The 19,504-nt window shown below is 40.0% G+C and overlaps 1 protein-coding gene across 1 annotated transcript in view; it reads left to right on the top strand.

Annotated features, from left to right (window-relative positions):
• The window catches only part of NBAS (neuroblastoma amplified sequence), a 406,203-nt gene that overhangs the window by 283,631 nt on the left and 103,068 nt on the right, over positions 1-19,504 (top strand). Inside the window, exons 42-44 of the mRNA XM_011942078.1 lie at positions 2,481-2,591; positions 12,740-12,990; positions 14,029-14,363. Coding sequence (XP_011797468.1) covers positions 2,481-2,591; positions 12,740-12,990; positions 14,029-14,363 — 697 coding nt within the window. The remainder of the gene's footprint in view (positions 1-2,480; positions 2,592-12,739; positions 12,991-14,028; positions 14,364-19,504) is intronic.

The following is a 19,504-nucleotide window of genomic DNA, read 5'->3' as shown; positions in this document are numbered from 1 at the left end:
CTAATTTTTTGTATTTTAATAGAGACAGGGTTTCACTGTGTTAGCCAGGATGGTCTCAATCTCCTGATCTTGTGATCCACCCACCTCGGCCTCTCAAAGTGCTGGGGTTACAGGCGTGAGTCACTGCACCCAGCTGCATGTCTATTTTCATGCCATTAGTTTTCTGTAAGTGCATTGTACCTGTCCTTTACTATCTGTATGTCTTAGGGAATACATTCTCAGGGGTCAGGCAGGGTAACTGTGAAGAGGGTATAACATAGTTTGGGTCCTTCCCACCTTTACCAAGAGATAAAGATATCAGCCCTTATTGAAAATGTCTTGTGCCTGGCAATGTACCATACCTCATAATAGAAAGGATGAATTAGCGATTGTCCCCCGTTCTCAAGGAATTCTCATTCCATGATGTGGAGGTAGGTAGTCAAATAAATACTTCAAGAAACAATCTCTAGGCCAGGTATGGTGGCTCACACCTGTAATCCCAGTACTTTGGGAGGCCAAGGCGAGAGGAATGCTTGAGACCAGGAGTTCAAGACTATCCATGGCAACATAGCAAGGTCTTGTCTGTACCAAAGAAACAAAAACAAACAAACAAAAAACTAGGTGTGGTAGTATGTTCCTGCAGTCTCAGCTACTCTGGAGGCTGAGGTGGGTGGGTGGCTTGATCCTGGGAGGTCAAGGCTGCAATGAGCCTTGATTGTAGTACTGCACTCCAGCCTGGAAGGCAGAGAAAGACCTTGTCTTCACCAAAGAAAAAAAAAAAAAAGAAAAAGAAAAAAAAGAATTTCTAATTGACAATGACCTAATCCATGGGTTGACAAAGTTAATCCCAGCCTTCGTCTCTTTTATAGCTCATGAACAAAGAATGATTTTAGCATTTTTTTAAGGTTTTATAGTAACACAAAAACAAAAACAAAAACAAAAGCCATAAAAAGAAGACTATGCCAGAGAGACTGGCAGTAAAGCCTGAAATATTTACTATATTACCTTTCCCAGAAAACGTTTGCCAGCCCCTGGCTATGCAAGCATATAAATGCCATGGTTTCCTTAGCTTGGGGAAATCCAGTCTTAGCAGAGTGACTTAATAGTAACAGATTTCTTTTCTGTCTCTGTGTTTTCACCCACACCATTCTTCCAACTAAAAATTCCATCCTACGTTTCTCTACTGGAAAATAGGAGTCAGTCTTGCAGTAGTCTTTCTAAAAGGGCCTTAATGTGGGTACTCGGGACTGCCTTCTTGGAATTCTTTATATGCCTAGAGATTCTCAAATCTGGTGATGTCATTCCCTGGTTTAAACTTTTCACGGACTCTTCATTGTCTGGAGAATGAGACGCAGGTCCCCTAGCAGGCCTGAGGACCCAGTACGTTCCTCGCTTTGACCCTCGCCTTATCTCTCATCTCTGAGAAGCCCTCATTCTCTCAGAAGGCTCTTCTCCCTCCCACCCTCGCTGGGTGTGTGTACAATTATCCTCCTAGTTGCAGTTCACATTGGTCACTTCCCGTTCTTGTGGAACTTCATGGTCTTCTCTTTTAGCTCTACCACCGCTATGTTTAATTGCTGGTTCACATCTCCTGTCTTCCACTAGGCTGTGAATTCCTCAAGAAGCATGCTTGTTTGTTTTTATTTCCTAAGGAGCTAGCACAATACCTGGCACAGGGTAGAAAACATAGAAGTTTGTTAAGTGACTCATTGCGCTTTCTCAAATCTCTACCCCTAGACCAGGGATGCACTATCTTTTGATTGTGGGCTCTGGAGTCTAGTTCGTATCTTTTCAACCGCAGCACTGTGACGTTCTGACTGGACAGGTCTTGGCTGCAGGGGGCTGCCTATGCAGAATGCTTGGGATGCCTACGCCGGGTGCCCAGGATGCCATGCGGGGCTGCCCATGTGCGGTGCTCGGGCTACCTCCGTGGAGTGCTCGGAATGCCCGTGCGGGGATGCCTACAGGGGTGCTCCGGATGTTTATGCCCTACCCGGGGATTCCTGGGATGCCTATGTGGGTGTCTGCGGGGTGCTCGGGATGCCTCCATGGGACTGCCTACACATGGTGCTTGGGGTGCCTACAGGGGGATGCCCACGTGGGTGCTCGGGATCCCTACTGGGGGATGCCTGTGTGGGACTATCGATGCAGAATGCTCAGCAGCACCCATGAGATGCCAGTAGTACATCTGCCCCTTGCCCCATTTTTTATGCTCAAAATGTTTCCAGACATTGTCAAATGTCCCCTGGGGAACAACATCATGCACAGTTGAGAACTACTGGTCTAGACAAGTCCTTAGTAAATTGAAATGTACGACAATGAAAAAGAGCATGACAATTCCTTGGAAGTACTTTTCCTGGACCACTATGAACTGTCTTATTAAGGACCATACTGCTTGCACCCCTCTTACTGGAGAGCAGTCCTAATGAGCATTTTCGTTGCTGATTGAAGTCATGTGTTTCTCCTCTCTCCCTTCCTGGGCCTGATGGACATTTCTGCAGAACCCTAGAGGAAAGCGTCTACAGCATTGCTGTGTCTCTGGCACAACGTTACAATGTCTCCCGCTGGGAAGTTTTTATGACCCATTTGGAGTTCCTCTTCACGGACAGTGGGTAAGCACACAGTTCATATATACGTTTATTTCCATGTCTTTATTTAGTCTATTTTTGAAGAATCTTGAAGAAGTTGTAAAGTACAATTTTAGTTTTCCTTTCATCTACAGTGGACTAGTCTCTTGGTAAGTTCTTTCCTTATACATCTTTGATACATCTTTACCATTCATTGATGTATTCATTCAAATGTTTTTACTGAAAATTTTTTTTGTACTGGACTAAGTATTAGTCACTAGGGTTACAAGGATGAGCAAAAGCAGGCATCCTGGCTGTCTTAGAACTTATAGCCTACAGTGGGAGACAGATGGTAATTGAATAATGACATAAGCAAATGTGAAAATAAAACTCTGAAAAGTACTGTATAATAGAGCTCAATTAGAAGGTTTGACATAGTTAGCAAAGGCTTTTCCCAGGAAGTAACACTTAAGCAGGACTTAAATATTGGGTTGGAGTTAACTACACAAGTAGAAAGGAACCATTTACTAGGTAGACAATACAGTAAGTTCAAAGGCCCTTTGATTAGGAACAGATAGACAGTGTTGGTGAGGTGCAAGGATTCGTGTGGAACATGGTGTGAGATGAGACTGGGGCAAGGCATAGGAGCCAGGCTGTACAGCAAGATCATGGAGGCCCTAGCAAGGGCTTTTGACTTCTTCCTGAGAATAATAAATAGAAGGCTAGGATAATAGAAGGTTAGTTAAGGATTCTGGTGAACAAGGACGTAATATGACCAGATTTTGCATTTCGATAAGATCACTTTGGCTACTGTGTTGAAAGATTTTAGGAAAGTTAGGGTGGACATATGTAGACCAGTTAGGGAGCTATTATGGTAACAGACGGCATGACAAGTGACCATTGCTTGGAGTAGGGATTTGAGGTACAGAAAGGGAGGCCGGAATGGGTTTTAGAGATACTTACAAGGTGAAATAGATAGTACTTAATATATTGGTTAATAAGGATAAACTAGATATGAGGGTGAGTAAAAGGGGAGGTGTCACGATGCACCCCTAGGTTCTTACTTGTTCACCTGCTAGATGGTGGCATTACTCAGTGAGATAGGAAGCACCCAGTGAAGTAAGATATTTTGAGGGGAGTGTGAGGAAAAGGCAAGAGAGGTTGGGCACCATGGCTCACGCCTGTAATCCCAACACTTTGGGAGGCCATAACAGGTAGATCACTTAAGGTCAGGAGTTTGAGACCAGCCTGGCCAACATGGAGAAACCCTGCCTCTACTAAAAATACAAAAATTAGCTGGGCATGGTGGCAGGCTCCTCTTTAATCCCAGCTACTCGGGAGGTTGAGGCAAGAGAATAGCTTGAACCCAGGAGGTGAGGTTGCAGTGAGCAGAGATCATGCCATTGCACTCCAACCTAGGCAACAGAGCACAAGACTCTGTCTCCAAGAAAAAAAAAAAAGGAAAGAAAAAATAGACAAGGGAATGAGGAAATTAAACACACTGAAACAGTCAAGAGAAAAGGCCAAGTCAGCAGTTGGATCTTACAGACCTGGGGTTCAAATGGAGCTAGAAATACTAACTGGGGAGTCATAAGCACATAGATGAGAAATAAGTGATGTTGTGGATGTGCTTGGGGAAGGAACAGAGAATGAGGAAAGGAGAAAGCTTGCGGCAGTGCTTGAACTCTTCCACATTTGAAATGGTAGAGGAAGAGCTGCTAACAAAAGGGTCAGAAAGAGAGCAGCAGGAGAGGTAGATAAGAGGGAAAACAGGAATCTTATTTTAGGGAAGCCATGGGAAGAAAGAGTTTAAAGAAGGTGAGTGAGTATTGAGTGGGGTGAAATCCTGCTGAATGGTCAGGAAATGCTATTTTTAGCACCTTTAATTTTTATTAAACACTGAGAAATTTTAACATTTCCTTTTTAAGTATTAAATTGCTACATGGGAGATAATGTTATCTATGATAAATATTGCATGGATGTCATCATTTTTGAGGCACAGTAATATGTTCAAATACATATTTCTTATGATTGGCATTTAAAAATATCCTGGCATTTTATTAAATATCTTTTTTCTTTCATTGAATGTTATGTAAAAGGGTGTTGTATCTGTACAAACAGGATGCTTCCTTGGTCTCTGAATATATTATAAATTATCAGGCAATCGAGTGATGTGCAAGACTGTTCCTGGCATATCATTATACCTGATAGCACTGTGATTATGCAGATGCACAGCAATTACAAAAGCAGGAAATCATTACCTCCTGGCATCACCACTTGTGAGTGGCAAAGCACTTAATACTGATTTAGTAATTGGTGTTAGGTGCTGCCTGTTCTTTACTTAAAAGGCAACTGTTTGCCTTACTATTTAATCTAACTTGGTAACATAGAAATCAGCCTTGTTAATACAATAGAAATCGCCCAACATTTATTTATTGAGTGAGTGCCACTGGGAAGTTACAAGAGAAATAATGTTGTTTGTTTTAGGGTTTTGTTTTACTGTTCCTTTAAAAAGTAATTTTTTCCCCTGTAAAGTTCTTTTTCTCATAATTGTGTGTTCCCCTTCATCCTGGTTGATTTTGGAGGTATCACCTGCATGAGCACATTTGCGGATACGTGTACACAGAGAGGGCTGGGTAGAATACCAGTATATAGCAGATGAATCATAAGCCTTAAAATCAAAATAGCTAGATCAAACAAATCCTATTGGTGTCACTTCTAGGTGTGTGTCCATGGGCAAGATAATTCCCTTCTCTGAAGCTCATTTTCCTCCACTTTAAGCAAGGAGTAATACAAATTAAATTATTTTATGGTAAAATATCTAGCCTGTAGTACCTGACACATGATCACAACTTCATTAATGGAAGTTTTTCCTGGAATTTCACTCTTGTCAGAGATAATTCTAATAAACACATATGTTTTTGAGTTGCCAGACTCTTTTTTTCCCTATTTCCTGCCGTTTTGTTTTGTTTTAATGTACTGCTAGTTTTAAATAGCAGTGATGGCTTTGGGTAGCCATGAGTGCCTAGAATCACTTCCAACTAGCAGACACTGACTCTCTCAGCCTCTTGGTTCCACTGGGGCATGTTGAGCCCCCCAAACTCAAGGCTGCTTTGTCACTCATTACAGACTTAGTAGCCATCTTCATCTCTGGGCTATTCTAGACATGTTGGTGGATTTTTATAGACAGTAGTAACTACCAGAGTACCTGTGGCCTATTGATGACAGCATGGGTTTTGTAGTCAGATCAAGTTTCCAGATCCAAGTCTACTGCCCATAGCCACCAACCATGTAGCCTAGACCATGTTTCTTAATCCTCTTGAGTCGCTATTTTCTAGGTTACAAGGATCATTATCCTCACCTTAGACGGTTGTGAAGATTAGAGAAAATCTGTGGAAAGTACATAATCAAGTAGCTCTTTTAAATTTGTATTAGTCCATTCTCACGCTGCTATGAAGAAATACCTGAGATTGGGTAATTTATAAAGAAAAGAGATTTCATTGACTCAGTTCCACACGGCTGGGAAGGCCTCAGAAAACTTACAATCATGGTGAAAGACGAAGGGGCAGGGAGGCAGGAAGGAGAAGTGCCAAGCAAATGGAGAAAAGCCCCTTAACAACCATCAGATCTCATGAGAACTCACTCACTGTCATGAGAACATCATGGGGGTAACCATCCTCATGATTCAGTTACCTCCCACCGCTTTCCTCCTACAACATGTGGGGATTATGGGAACTATAATTCAAGATGAGATTTGGGTAGGGATGCAACCAAACTATATCAAGGCTATTATGTTTTTTTGTGTTATTCTTGTTAATTCTGCCAATTTCATTAGTACCTTTCAGTTTTGGACGCAGGGTCATTTTGAAATGCAGAGGCTGCTTCTGGCTGATGTAATAGTACTACATTTATTCATCAAATGTTGTTATTATTACTTAGTATCTTTGTATTCCAAGCGTAATGTTAAGTGCTGAACAAGACAGACACATCCTTGCCCTAATGGAGCTTATATTCTAATAGGGAACCCTCCCCCATCACCCTGACCCCCACAAAAGCTGCTGAAAAGCAAGTTACATGTTGTAGTAAGTACCCTAAAGGAAATGCACATGAAGTAGGCCTTCCAAGGGGAAGGCCTCTCTTAGATGTGAAGAGGAAGGAGCTGACTACTGAAGAGGAATGGAGAAAAGGACATTCCAGACCATGAGAAAAGAAGGCCTGGAGAATTCTTGTGTTTTTGAGTAACTAAAGAAAGACCATTGTGGCTGGGATAGAGTAAGCAAAGGAGAACTAAATTGAGGACAGAACATGTCTTTATACTGCCAGACTTGGTAACACCTTCCATCTTTTCCCTTCTTATTTAGACAGCAGATTTCAAGGCCAAATATCCTATGCTTTGGTTTCACTCTAATATCTACTTTTTGGTCACTCAAGTGGTTATACAAGTGATTTATCTTGGTTGCCAGAGGTCATAATACCACCTTCTTCAATGTTGGTTAGTTTACTATTGTTTCCTTCAGACACATGGGAGGGGTCCCAGGTCATCGGGACTCTGAATGTTTTGTGCTGTTTACCAGAGCTGATTTCATATTCTCTAGTAGGATTATTTTGGTCCCAGATGCAACAATGGGTAAGAACAAGGTCTGTCTGAGTAGAGATGAGTAAACTATAATGCATCTGCCTTACCTTTTTCTGAATTGAAACAGAAGATAGAATTTCTGCCTGAAGGTTACTGTTGTTCACGTGGGTTTGTGTCCAGGTTGCTACCCTGTAAAGAATTCTAAATTCTGGCCTTTATGTGCCATGGCACCTGGTCCCATCAACCACCAAGGGCTGAGGAGTGCAGGCGCCGCTCGGGACTGGCGGGCAGCTCCACCTGCAGCCCTGGTGCAGGATCCACTAGGTGAAGGCACCTGGGCTCCTGAGTCTTGTGGGGACTTGGGGAACTTTTATATCTAGCTAAGGGATCATAAACGCACCAATCAGCACTCTGTGTCTAGCTCAGGGTTTGTAAATACACCAATCAGTACTCTGTATCCAGCTAACCTAGTGGGGACTTAGAGAACTTTTATGTCTAGCTCTCTGTGTCTAGCTAAAGGATTGTAAACTCACCAGTCAGCACTCTGGGTCTATCTAGCTCAGGGTTTGTAAATACGCCAATCAGTATTCTGTATCTAGCTAACCTAGAGGGGACTTGGAGAACTTTTATGTCTAGCTAGAGGATTGTAAATGCACTAATCAGCACTCGGTCAAAACGAACCAATCAGCTCTCTGTAAAATGGACCAATCAGCCCTCTGTAAAATGGACCGATCAGCAGGATGTGGGTGGGGCCAGATAAGGGAATAAAAGCAGGCTCGCCCAGCTGGCTGACGACTATCCTTTGGGGTCCCCTTCCATAGTGTGGATGGTTTGTTTTTTCACTCTTTGCGATAACTCTTGCTGCTGCTCACTCTTTGGGTCCATGCTGCCTTTATGAGCTGTAACACTCACTGGGAAGATCTGCAGGTTCACTTCTGTCAGCAAGACCCAAACCCACCGGAAGGAAGAAGCTCCAGACACATCTGAACGTCTGAAGGAACAAACCTCCGACACGCCGTCTTTAAGAACTGTAACACTCACCGCGAGGGTCTGTGGCTTCCTTCTTGAAGTCAGCGAGGCCAAGAACCCACCAATTCCAGACACAGTGTGAAGTATATATATAGACAAGTTAGAATTGACATTCTGTGAGAAATTAAAAGGCTTTAGGGATACCAGGTTGTCCTTACAGAAGAGACAAAGCCTGTTCATATGACTTTCAACATTCTCTCTCTGTTGCTGTTGTAAAACATTTCATAAAGGAACTACTGAATATCAGCATGATGAGAAATGGACTCTAAGATACTCTTTATTGATTCTCTCATTGACTCCCTGGGTATTCTTGAAAAGTTAGTTAAATTCCGTTCTTCAGTTTGCAGGCACTTGGCCAAAATGCTGGCAAAACTAAAAAATGCCATGATTATCTTGACCACGTTTTCTTTGAGTAATCACATATTCAGCTGTCAGGCAGCATTATGGATCCAGTCTGGTACATCAAGATCATCCTGAGGCATTTGTGTGCTAAGTTATTGGATTGACTTCCTCAGGCAGGAGCAGTTGTGATTTGGAGGGCAGAATGTCTTGATGCTCAGTGGTCAGTGGTGAGGCCACTGTTCACCAGCAGTGATAGTTATTCACGTGGATTCATAGATCTTCATGCTTTTAGGGTTAGTCTTTGGGGAAAATGCTTACAAGCCACTGCAGCTGAACTGTGCCCAACATAAAATTTCAGCGTGAAAATATCAGCTTCATTGCTTTATTGAGTAGAAGCAGAAAGCCGAACTTGAAAGACCCAACTCGGAATTAGTCTCCATCTCTTACTAGTTGTGTGATTTTTGTCTGAGCCTCAGCTTCCTTGAGAGAATAGGAATATTTAGATCTTTTGCAGAGGGTTATTATGAGTGTTAATGAGGTAATAGAAACAAGAGTGCTGGTAGGTTATCTGTACATTTTCACTTCCAGCCCTTCCTCATCCTCTTTATTCTCTCTTCCTCCTTTCCCAGCAGCCTTCTCCCTTCTCCCATTCACCTTCTTCCTTCTTGCCTCCTCTTTCCTTCTAAGTACTTCCTTCAGTGAGCTAATGAATTTTTGTAATCACTCAGTCTCAGCTGAGTAAAGAAAAATGTGTTTAAATAAATTTGTTTTTCTTATACAAATAAAAGTCCTTTCAATACATGATGTTCTTGAATCACATTTTTGGGTGACTGACATCTGGAAGCCATTACAGAACACCTTATTCATGAGATTAGTACTAATAATTTATTTCTGTGCATTGAGTACAACTAATGCTGGCTTCTTCTGTTAATCGCTGAAAGTTAAATATGCACTATGTATATAAGCTGCTTTTTAACTAAAACCTGGTTCAGGAAAAATCACTGAAGCAGGTTTGAAGGGTAATCATTAATTTGATTAGTGAAAAGACTGCAGTGGTTTCATAGTATTTCTTTCTACTCTTTTAAATATGGGTTCTTTGGAATTTTTTTCTAAACAAAGATTTCAAAGAAAGATTTCCCTTTTCTGGTTCCAAAGGGAAGATAACAGCTTCTTTCAATGGAAATGATTAAAATGAGTTATTGATTACTGGCATCTATAAAAGATCTTAGCACCTTGTAATTTACTGAAAAGGGACGTTTGGGTATTTATCATGTGTCAGTAAAGGTATTCCAGTATCTGTCTTGACAAGATAATTAGGTAAAATTGCACAGCAGGCAAACTAAATTGTAGGCACAGAAGAATAAGTGAGTGGGCAAGAGGGAAAGTAATGTGGATGGAGAGAGACTATATTCGTAATCAAGTCAAACACAGATGAACTAAAGCTGTCATGATATAGTCATTGTCCATTTTGTAGATGAGTCTGTCTTGAATACTTGGTTTATCAAGGTGTTACAGATGAAGTATGACGGGAGAACTCTTTTCGGTTATTGCTGCTGGGAGAGAGAACTCATATCTGTGTTGCAGAAAGAATCCTAGTTTTGAAGCAGTTGTTGACACGAGTGCTTGACCTTGATGGTTGCTTTGTGATGTCCTGAGCAGTTGTGTATTTTGAGTTCAGACAGATCTGGACTCTTTGTCTTAGACAAGTCATATAACCTCTCTAAATGACAATTTCTCATCTGTAAGTTGATAATTACCCAACTTTAACTTAGCAAGAAAGTAATCAGCATGATAAATACAAATTTGTTTTCTCTCCTCCGTTTGGCATGTTGTTCTGCCTGCAAATCTTTGTCAATAAGATTCCTTTTATTGCGACTACACAGTTTCTTATTTATTTCCTTACTACATTGTTTTCAGACTTCATTTTGCAAATTATGAAAGAACGTCAAAAATTCTGTGATTCACTGTCCCATACTACTGTGTGTACACTATCTTTCACAGATGATGGTATTCTTTGAATAGTCATAGTATCAAGAATATTTTCGACCACCCAGCTATTTATATTCACTGTTCCGTGTACAGGCCCTTTTGCTTTCTTGATACTTCTGTTCACATTATTTCTGCTTAATTTCTTCCTACAATGCCAAATTCAAGTGCTTCTTTCACTAAGCCTTCCATTATCATTGATTTCTACATCCTCTGCAGTCACAGCTTTTAGTGATCTTCTCTTAATTGGACTATAATTGTGTGCCCTTTGTCAGGTGATACTGTTGTTTTGCATCATTATTTAACTGTAAGTATTTATAACTCAGCTGGATTTTCAAACTTGGATGGGAGCTCTATGCTGTAAGTCTTTATGTCTTCCCCAGTGCTGAGCACAATGCCTTCTACTTAGAGAACACCAAAGCTTTTGCTCATCCACTCATCTGTTTGGCATTCAAAAGACATATATTGAATGTTTCCCTTGGGCCACACACTGGTTCTTAGTATTGAGAAACTAGAGATTCAGATGATGTAATAAGGTCTATGCCATCTAGCAGCACAGTCTAGTAAGGGAGGTTAGACAAGGTAATAAATAGTTCAAATACGTTATGAATAACAGAATAGAAGGATATTCAACACATGCCAGTAGCTCAGAGGAGGCAGTGAGAGAAATTTTTATAGACTGGGGACATATTTATAGATAGAGATATTCTTGTAAATGTTTGCACTATGTCTGAATGGAAAAATAAGGTTTTTCTTGAAGCAAAAGTAAAAACACCAGTTTTTAAAAATTACTTGATGCTTTGACTTCATAGATTACCCTTTTCATCTCAAGTGTTGTCACATTCTCCTGAAAGTTTTAAAACATGATTTATACTAACTTTATTTTTTTTTTTTAATTTTTTTTTTTGAGGCGAAGTCTCTCTCTGTCCCCCGGGCTGGAGTACTGTGGCTGGATCTCAGCTCACTGCAAGCTCCACCTGCCGGGTTCACGCCATTCTCCTGCCTCAGCCTGCCTCCCGAGTAGCTGGGACTACAGGCACCTGCCACCTCGCCCAGCTAGTTTTTTGTATTTTTTAGTAGAGATGGGGTTTCACTGTGTTAGCCAGGATGGTCTGGATCTCCTGACCTCGTGATCCGCCCGTCTCGGCCTCCCAAAGTGCTGGGACTACAGGCATGAGCTACCGCGCCCGGCCGATTTATACTAACTTTATCTACATAAACCAAAAACATGTCTTTTGCACTTTCAATAAACAAATTGTCATATTTCAGAGGAGCTGCTTTAGAACTTTTTGAAGCCTAACTTTGTTGCTGCCCAAGGTCTCACTTACTGCCCCCAGATGCTTCCATTGCTGCTTCCAAGAACCCTAGAACCTGCGCACTTCTGTGAGTGCAGGGCTGCCTGAAGGACTCTTACGATTAGGGAGTGTGAAACTCATCACATAAGGGGTGTTGAGATTATACTAGCCCAGAGGTTCTTTCCAGATTCTGTCCAGGGAGAAGCGCAAGACCAAAATTAACCCCCTCCTTTCCCCTTCTAAAAGTACAAACCAATCAACCAAGCAAAAATACCTTAAGTTTTCTTTTCCCAAGAGTTTAACCTTAAACGACTTTTTAAAATTAGATTACAAAGACATCTAAGTTAGGATGAAAGTATTAAGATACGTGTTTTATTTAAGTAATATTACTGCAGATAACCCAAGTGAAAGTTTAATTATCCCTTTTTTTCTATTTTTCTTTTATCTGAACACAGCATATAATTTGGGTTTATTGAATATTCATTCAAGACTCTTGCAGGTAAAGCTTAAGCCTAAAAGTTTAGGGTTTTTTCTGTATCATTTCCTAAATTCCTGAAACAATAAGCCTGTTTCTGTTTCTGTGAAGAAACATAGATTTTAAACCCTTTTTATGACATGAATACATGATTAAGAGTGGGCGCTGACAGATGTTAGTTTATTTCCTAGCTGGGAAACGTCAGACAACTTTCCCAACTTCTGGAACTTGAAGTAAAGCCTACTTCACAGGGTGCTGTAGACCCCTATGAGATAACATGATGAGTGTGTAGTCAGTTAAATGTTAGTAGGCATCTAACACATTTGTTTCCCTTTATTCAGGCTGATTGGGTTCTGGTGATGGTTCACTGTCTTTGAGTAGGCAGGAAGAAGGGAGCTATAAGAAGTAGTGTTTCTTCCTTGGTTAAAAAAAAAATCACTTTAATAAAGGAAAAAAATCTTAACACAGTTCCTTTGGCTCTTAATTTCAGTTTGTCCACACTAGAAATTGAAAATAGAGCCCAAGACCTTCATCTCTTTGAGACTTTGAAGACTGATCCGGAAGCCTTTCACCAGCACATGGTCAAGTATATTTACCCCACTATTGGTGGCTTTGATCACGAAAGGCTGCTGTATTATTTCACTCTTCTGGAAAACTGTGGCTCTGAAGATTTGGGAAACTATGCCATTAAACCAGAAACCCACATTCGGCTGCTGAAGAAGTTTAAGGTTGTTGCATCAGGTAGGATGATTGTTTCCCTGCTTGAATTCATTCTTTTAAATTAAATTTGGGGATTAATTTTCTGTACACAATCCTGTTCATGCATTATGGTTGGCAGAGCTCTGAAACCACAGAATTTTGAAGCTAATTGACTTTAGTTATTATCTTTCCAACTCTTTCACTTATGGTTGAGGAAATTAAATACCAGAAAAAGTAAGAAACCTATTGAAAGTCGCACAGTGACTTATGGTAGACCTGGTACTAAAATCCAAAGTTTTGGACTTCCGCTCCAGGATTTTTCACTACTCCCATTGGTTATATTTTATGTATATAAAAGGCAAGGCCAAGACACCTTATAATAGGCAGTTCAGCAGAATTTCATTCCACTGGAGCCATATGATTAAAATATGCATGGAACACTTAAAATAAGAGCCTTTGAATTTTTGTTAAATTGTGGAAATCTTTAGGATGGTCTTTATGCTCATAACTAATAAATTAAACCCCTTAAAACCTCTTAAATCTTTATACTTTATAATTTGCAAGGCACATTCAAATCTATGTTTGTTTGATATTCATAATAATCGGGAGAGTTCCCTTCAGTTTATCAGTTGTTTTCTGAATAATCAAATGAGACACTGGCCTAGACACAGAGGATAAGGGAATAAGATTCAATCCTTGCCTTCAAATAACTAGTGAAATGCCAGATAAATAACAAAGGAATGTAATGCAGTTTGGTGAATGCACTGATAGAAGGAAACATAGGTGCTGCAGGGGATTCCAAAGGCAGGGAGATATTGTCATCTCTAGTGTATTCAAGGAAATGGAGGCACACAGAAGATGAATGGCCAATCTGGGGGATCGCACAGCCGAATAAGTTTCAGGCTGTGACTGGAACTCAGATCTCCTGATCTTTCTAGTAGAAAACCTCAACTAGCTACTATAGCTAAGTTGATAAATCTTTGCATTCAGACATACAGAGGGCTATGTGTGTGTATTTGAAAGTGCCTATATATTTACATTGGAGTGAACCACTTACCTACTTTCTTTATTTTCTGCTAGGTCTTAATTACAAAAAGCTGACAGATGAAAACATGAGTCCTCTTGAAGCATTGGAGCCAGTTCTTTCAAGTCAAAATATTTTATCTATTTCCAAACTTGTTCCCAAAATCCCTGAAAAGGATGGACGGATGCTTTCCCCAAGCTCTCTGTACACCATCTGGTTACAGAAGTTGTTCTGGACTGGAGACCCTCATCTCATTAAACAAGTCCCAGGCTCTTCACCGGAGTGGCTTCGTGCCTATGATGTCTGCATGAAGTACTTTGATCGTCTCCACCCAGGTGACCTCATCACTGTGGTAGATGCAGTTACATTTTCTCCAAAAGCTGTGACCAAGGTAAACAAAAAGATATTTGAAAGTGGTTTGAGTACATTAGAAGAAATGAAAATTGCTCCTACGTTCTGTAGATTTTATTTTTATTTCCTTTCTTGAAATGGAAAATAATTACATGTTGGCTTTTAAAAAAGTTTTTATTTGCTATGAAGGAGGCATTTTAATTGTGAAGTTGTTTTTCTCTATTACAGATGTAAAAATATGCTAAAATAGAGATGACTCTTCTCATTTACATGTATACTTAGTACATGCTACAGTTCTCATGTCACTTTATAGTAAATATGCCATTCTGTTCTTTCCAGTTGACAAATGTAAAGGAGCTCCAGTGCCCAGCCCAGATTACCTGCATTGGAAACCAGGCTAATAACTTAGCTTGGGTTAACCTGAGTCTTTAAAAAAGTTATTGGCCGGACGTAGTGGCTCAAGCCTGTAATCCCAGCACTTTGGGAGGCCAAGGCAAGCGGATTACCTGAGGTCAGGAGTTTGAGACCAGCTTGGCCAACATGGCAAAACCCCGTCTCTACTGGAAAAAAAAAAAAACAAAAAAAACACCAAAAAAAAGAAAAATTACCTGGGCATGGTGGTATGCAGCTGTAGTCCCAGCTACTCAGGAGGCTGAGGCAGGAGAATCTCTGGAACCCAGGAAACGGAGGTTGCAGTGAGCTGAGATCATGCCACTACACTCCAGCCTGGGTGACAGAGCAAGAATCTGTCTCAAAAAAATAAAAACATAAAAAATTAAAAATATAAAAGTTATTATTCATATCACACAGTATGTAACTTGATGATAGAATTATCAAAGAAAGCGCGTATTGCGTTTTCTGATGTCTCCCCCATGTTCAGTTTGGTGCGCTTTGACTGGATCTTAATACCTGCACTCAGTTCCTCAGCAATGTGTAGCCTCACTCAGAATAGATAATGTGGGTTTTCCTCCTCCCCTTTCCTGTCCCCACACCCAGACACCGCTGCTAAACAAATGGACATTTTTCACTATTTGAACTCTGGGCATATCTCTCTCCTGAAAAACCTTAGCCTTTGGACTCAACTGCTGAACTCTGTCGCCTTTGGAGCTCCTATTTGATTTTCTCTCTTGCCGTCTTTGCTGTTGCCTTCTCCTTCCCTGCAAGTCACCAAGTCTGTCCAGTACCCTGTCCCAAAGATTGTTATTTTAATTAGTATTATCCTGGAAATAGACTGTAAAGGCCAAGAATTGCAAATCATTCATTTGGAGGTTGGCACAGGCAGAGGTTCCAACTTCTGTGAAGAATGCTAGTTTTAACCAAATCACTAGATTAATAGTTGTGGATAACCAAGTACTTCTTTATTTTCTTGTTATTGCAACCCTAGTAATGTATCTTGGTTTTAAATTTCACAACCACTGCTATGAAAAGGAGATAATCGTTTTTGTTGGTTTTGAAGAGAAAAATAAGGATGATTTTAAAAGACGAGAGCATCATGTATTTGAAAAGAATATGTTTAGAGACATACAAACCTGGCTTCGAACTCTGAACCCATCACTTATCAGCTGTGTGGTTTAGCTTCAGGAATCTCTCTCAGACTTCTGCTTCCTTGAGACAGAGGTTGTGACAGAGTTATCTGTGAGGGAGATAATGTTATTACCCCAGTTTTATAGATGAGCAAACTTGAGGCTTACCAAAGTTAAGTTGGTAGTAGAGAAGTCAATTTGAACTCATGGAGATTTATCCCATGGCCGTTTCTCTTAACCACTGAACTCTGCTATCTCTAAGATGTCATAGAACAAGCAACTAGAGTCGGGGGACCTGGAGCCATTCCAGAAACTGTGGGAGAGCAGTGGAACCAGAGAGCCCTGAGCATTTTTAGCCCAGTAGGAGCAGCATGTCCTGGGATGTGTCCAGAGCAGAGCTGAATATAAATGAGAAAGTCCAGGCAGGAACCTGGTTATATATGGGAAGGAACTGAGCCAAGTTGGGAGTTTAAGATCCAAGGAACCAGCTCAGATTTGAAACTTGTGAACTAGCCTTCGGGGCTAACAGGCCAGCAGGTCATCCAGGAAGGTGGAGGTGCCTTTGCTCCCAGGCAGTTTTCCACCCCACCCTCAGGCTGGAGGTTGTTTTAAATATTTTCTGTGAGGGCAGGAAGGGAAGCCAGCAGGGTCAGCTGGGACTGTATGCTAATTGTGAGCATACAGGTGGAGGGGACACAGAGTTTTAGACTTGGCAACAGCAATTTTTTATGTATGATTAAATGTAAGAGTAGGATGTAAAGTCCACTTGCATTTTAGTTGTTATTTACGATGCTTTAAGTTAGGTGATTTTGAATTATTCACATTGTCATCGCTTTAGTTTCTTAACCTTATACTTCTTTCAAGATGTCCGCCAGCCCCTGAAAATGTGTGGCACAGTTGTTGGTGCACAGATGTGTATTTTGTTCGGTTAGAGGTGCACCTGACCCAGTAAAGATTCAATCTGTTAATTACTGTGTTGTTTTCTCTTAGCTCAGATGGTATAATCCAAGCATAGATATTTCTTTATTGTAAATTGTTCTCAGGAGGCGATTTTCTGCTGATTCGAGTAGATTATAGAGAGGTGAGACAGATACATTTAAAATTAACTTTACAACTTTAGTCCAACCACAACATTTTTTCTCATTTTATTAATTGGCAAGTTTTTAATTTTTTGTTCGGAGAGGAAAAGTATAAAGTTGGAAAAAATGCATGTCTGAAAGTACATAATGCTGCCCTATTTAGATAGAAAGAGAGAGAGTATAAAAATCAAAATGAAACACAACCTGCAGATGTCAGAGAACACATTTGGAAGAGGAAATGCAGCTGGATTTTCCCAAATTTGCAAAACACCAGATGTTCCCAACAGCTTGTACATGATGTTAAAAATGTAAAATAAGTGTGTACTATTCATACATAGTGTGCAGTTTTCAAATGTGTACCCACATTTAATTTAGAAAGAAATTTTTGGAAGGAACTGGTAAGCTAATTCTCAAGTGCATAACAAAAACAATAAGCAATTGTTCAGATATTAGAATTCAGAAAGGAATATTCCCAAGGCCTGAATTGAGTGCCCAATCCACTGGTAAAACATACCAGAGAAGGCTCTTTGCTTTCATGGTAACAGCCATTCCGTTGCCATTTACATTTGCAGAATTCCTAGAATCTCTGGGGAAGATTTTCACGAATAGTATTATGTCATGTAGTCAGAGAGTGAATTTGTGTGCCATTTGAGATGATTAATATGCAGAAGGAAAAAGGATGCAAATGTTTAAAGTGCATTTGTACCAAATCTAAATTGCTTTTTTTTTTTTTTAGTTGAATCAGATTAGAGTTGCTCCTCTATTGCTTGTCAATTCAGCTATTACAAGCATTTTTATAGAAGGAACAGGGAACAAGTGAATGGGTTACAAATCCAGGAAAATGGTTGTCAAAGAGGCTGAAAGGCAGATCAGAACATGATTTGCTTGGTATTAGGTGGTTAGCAATGGGGAGCATATGTGTAACCTTAGCCTTTGTGTTTTATACTTTCCACTTGCTTTCAATAGCTAGTACTGCTACATCCATAGATAAATGCGTGGAAAATCCTTCTCTCTCTTATGAAATGCTGTCAAGAAGTTTGCCAGGATCCTTCTTTAAAAACTCCCAGGTAATCATACAATGTAAAAAGTCCTTCTGGTACCTTGACTGGTGTTTCTCAACCTGGAATTGCATAGGTATTTTCCCATTCCCTTTTCCCTCACCTTGCACGTGCTATCTTTCCAACTCATACTGTTTGTGATTCATTGCCATTGTAAACCTCTACTTTTAATGGGAAATAGGTTGTCTCCTTTGGATCGGAGCAGAAACATTGTTGAGAACCTCTTCATCTAGTCTATTTTTTAACCTTCAAACTCATTTCTATTGATAATTAAACCAGTATTCCTGCTTACTTGCTTTATTTATTTAATTAAAGGTATCTTTTGCCTAATTTTAATCTCCGCTGTTTGGTTCTGCCTCCTGGAGTTATGGAACCAGCATAAGAGCATCTTTGTTTACTGTTCAGATTCTCGAAATAAGCTACCATTTCCTTCCTTATCCTATTATTCAGCCTGTTGGCATGAACATCTGGTAGAATAAATTAATCTTAAAAAGTACAACTTGACCTAAATATGAAACTTATTGTAAAAGTTTAAGTCTTGATCAAAAGGTTGCATTGTAGCTGCAACTTCAGGGTCTCTGCATTGCCAATACTATCTTTTAACTAAGGTTGGCAGTACATCTTTCACCATGAGTAATCAGTGTCTGAAACTTACAGAAAAACGTTTATTTAATGTATATTGTGACTTTCTGATGCCGTATGTCAGATTCAGAGTGAATCATGAAGTATTTAGGCATTTGCTATGTGCTATATACAGTATTAGTTTCCATGGGAGACTTTAAGCTATAAAAGACATGTTTATAAGAAACGTGAAATGAAGGTTTTTAAAAATTATACAGTAAAACAATTTTTAAGTTATGTTAATTGAGAAGTACCTTGCCCATGAAATTGGAAATTTTTGAGGACTGGGATGGTGCCTTTTATCTCTTATTTCCTATGTCCTAGCATAGTATAAAATAGGTACTTTATACTTAAGTGGTTGATTAAATAATTATTATAGATTGGTCATTCTCAAAACTTTGATCTCAGGATGCTTTAATATTCTTAAGAATTAGTGAGGATTCTAAAGAGTTTTTGTTTATGAAGATTGTATCTAATAATATTTATCATATTAGAAGTTAAAGACAGGCTGGGTACCGTGGCTCATGCCTGTAATCCCAGCTTTGGGAGGCCAAGGTGGGTGGATCTTGAGGCAAGAGATCGAGACCATCCTGGCTAACATGGTGAAACCCTATCTCTACTAAAAATACAAAAATTAGCTGGGCGTGGTGGCACATGCCTGTAATCCCAGCTACTCAAGAGGCTGAGGCAGGAAAATCGCTTGAACCAGGGAGTCGGAGGTTGCACTCAGTTGAGATCTTGCCACTGCACTCCATCCTGGCAGCAGAGAGAGACTCTGTCTCAAAAATAAAAAAGAAGAAAGAAGAAGAAGTAGAAGAAGTTAAAGACAAAATTTTAAACTTATTTATTTAAAAATACCAATAATAGAGCCATTATAGGTTGACATGAGTAGCGTATTTA

The sequence above is a fragment of the Colobus angolensis genome, unplaced genomic scaffold, assembly GCF_000951035.1.
Source record: "Colobus angolensis palliatus isolate OR3802 unplaced genomic scaffold, Cang.pa_1.0 Scaffold205, whole genome shotgun sequence".
In the NCBI taxonomy this organism is placed as follows: Eukaryota; Metazoa; Chordata; class Mammalia; order Primates; family Cercopithecidae; genus Colobus; species Colobus angolensis.
The sequence above is the reverse complement of the archived record's forward strand: the minus strand, read 5'-3'. Positions and strand labels throughout refer to the sequence as shown.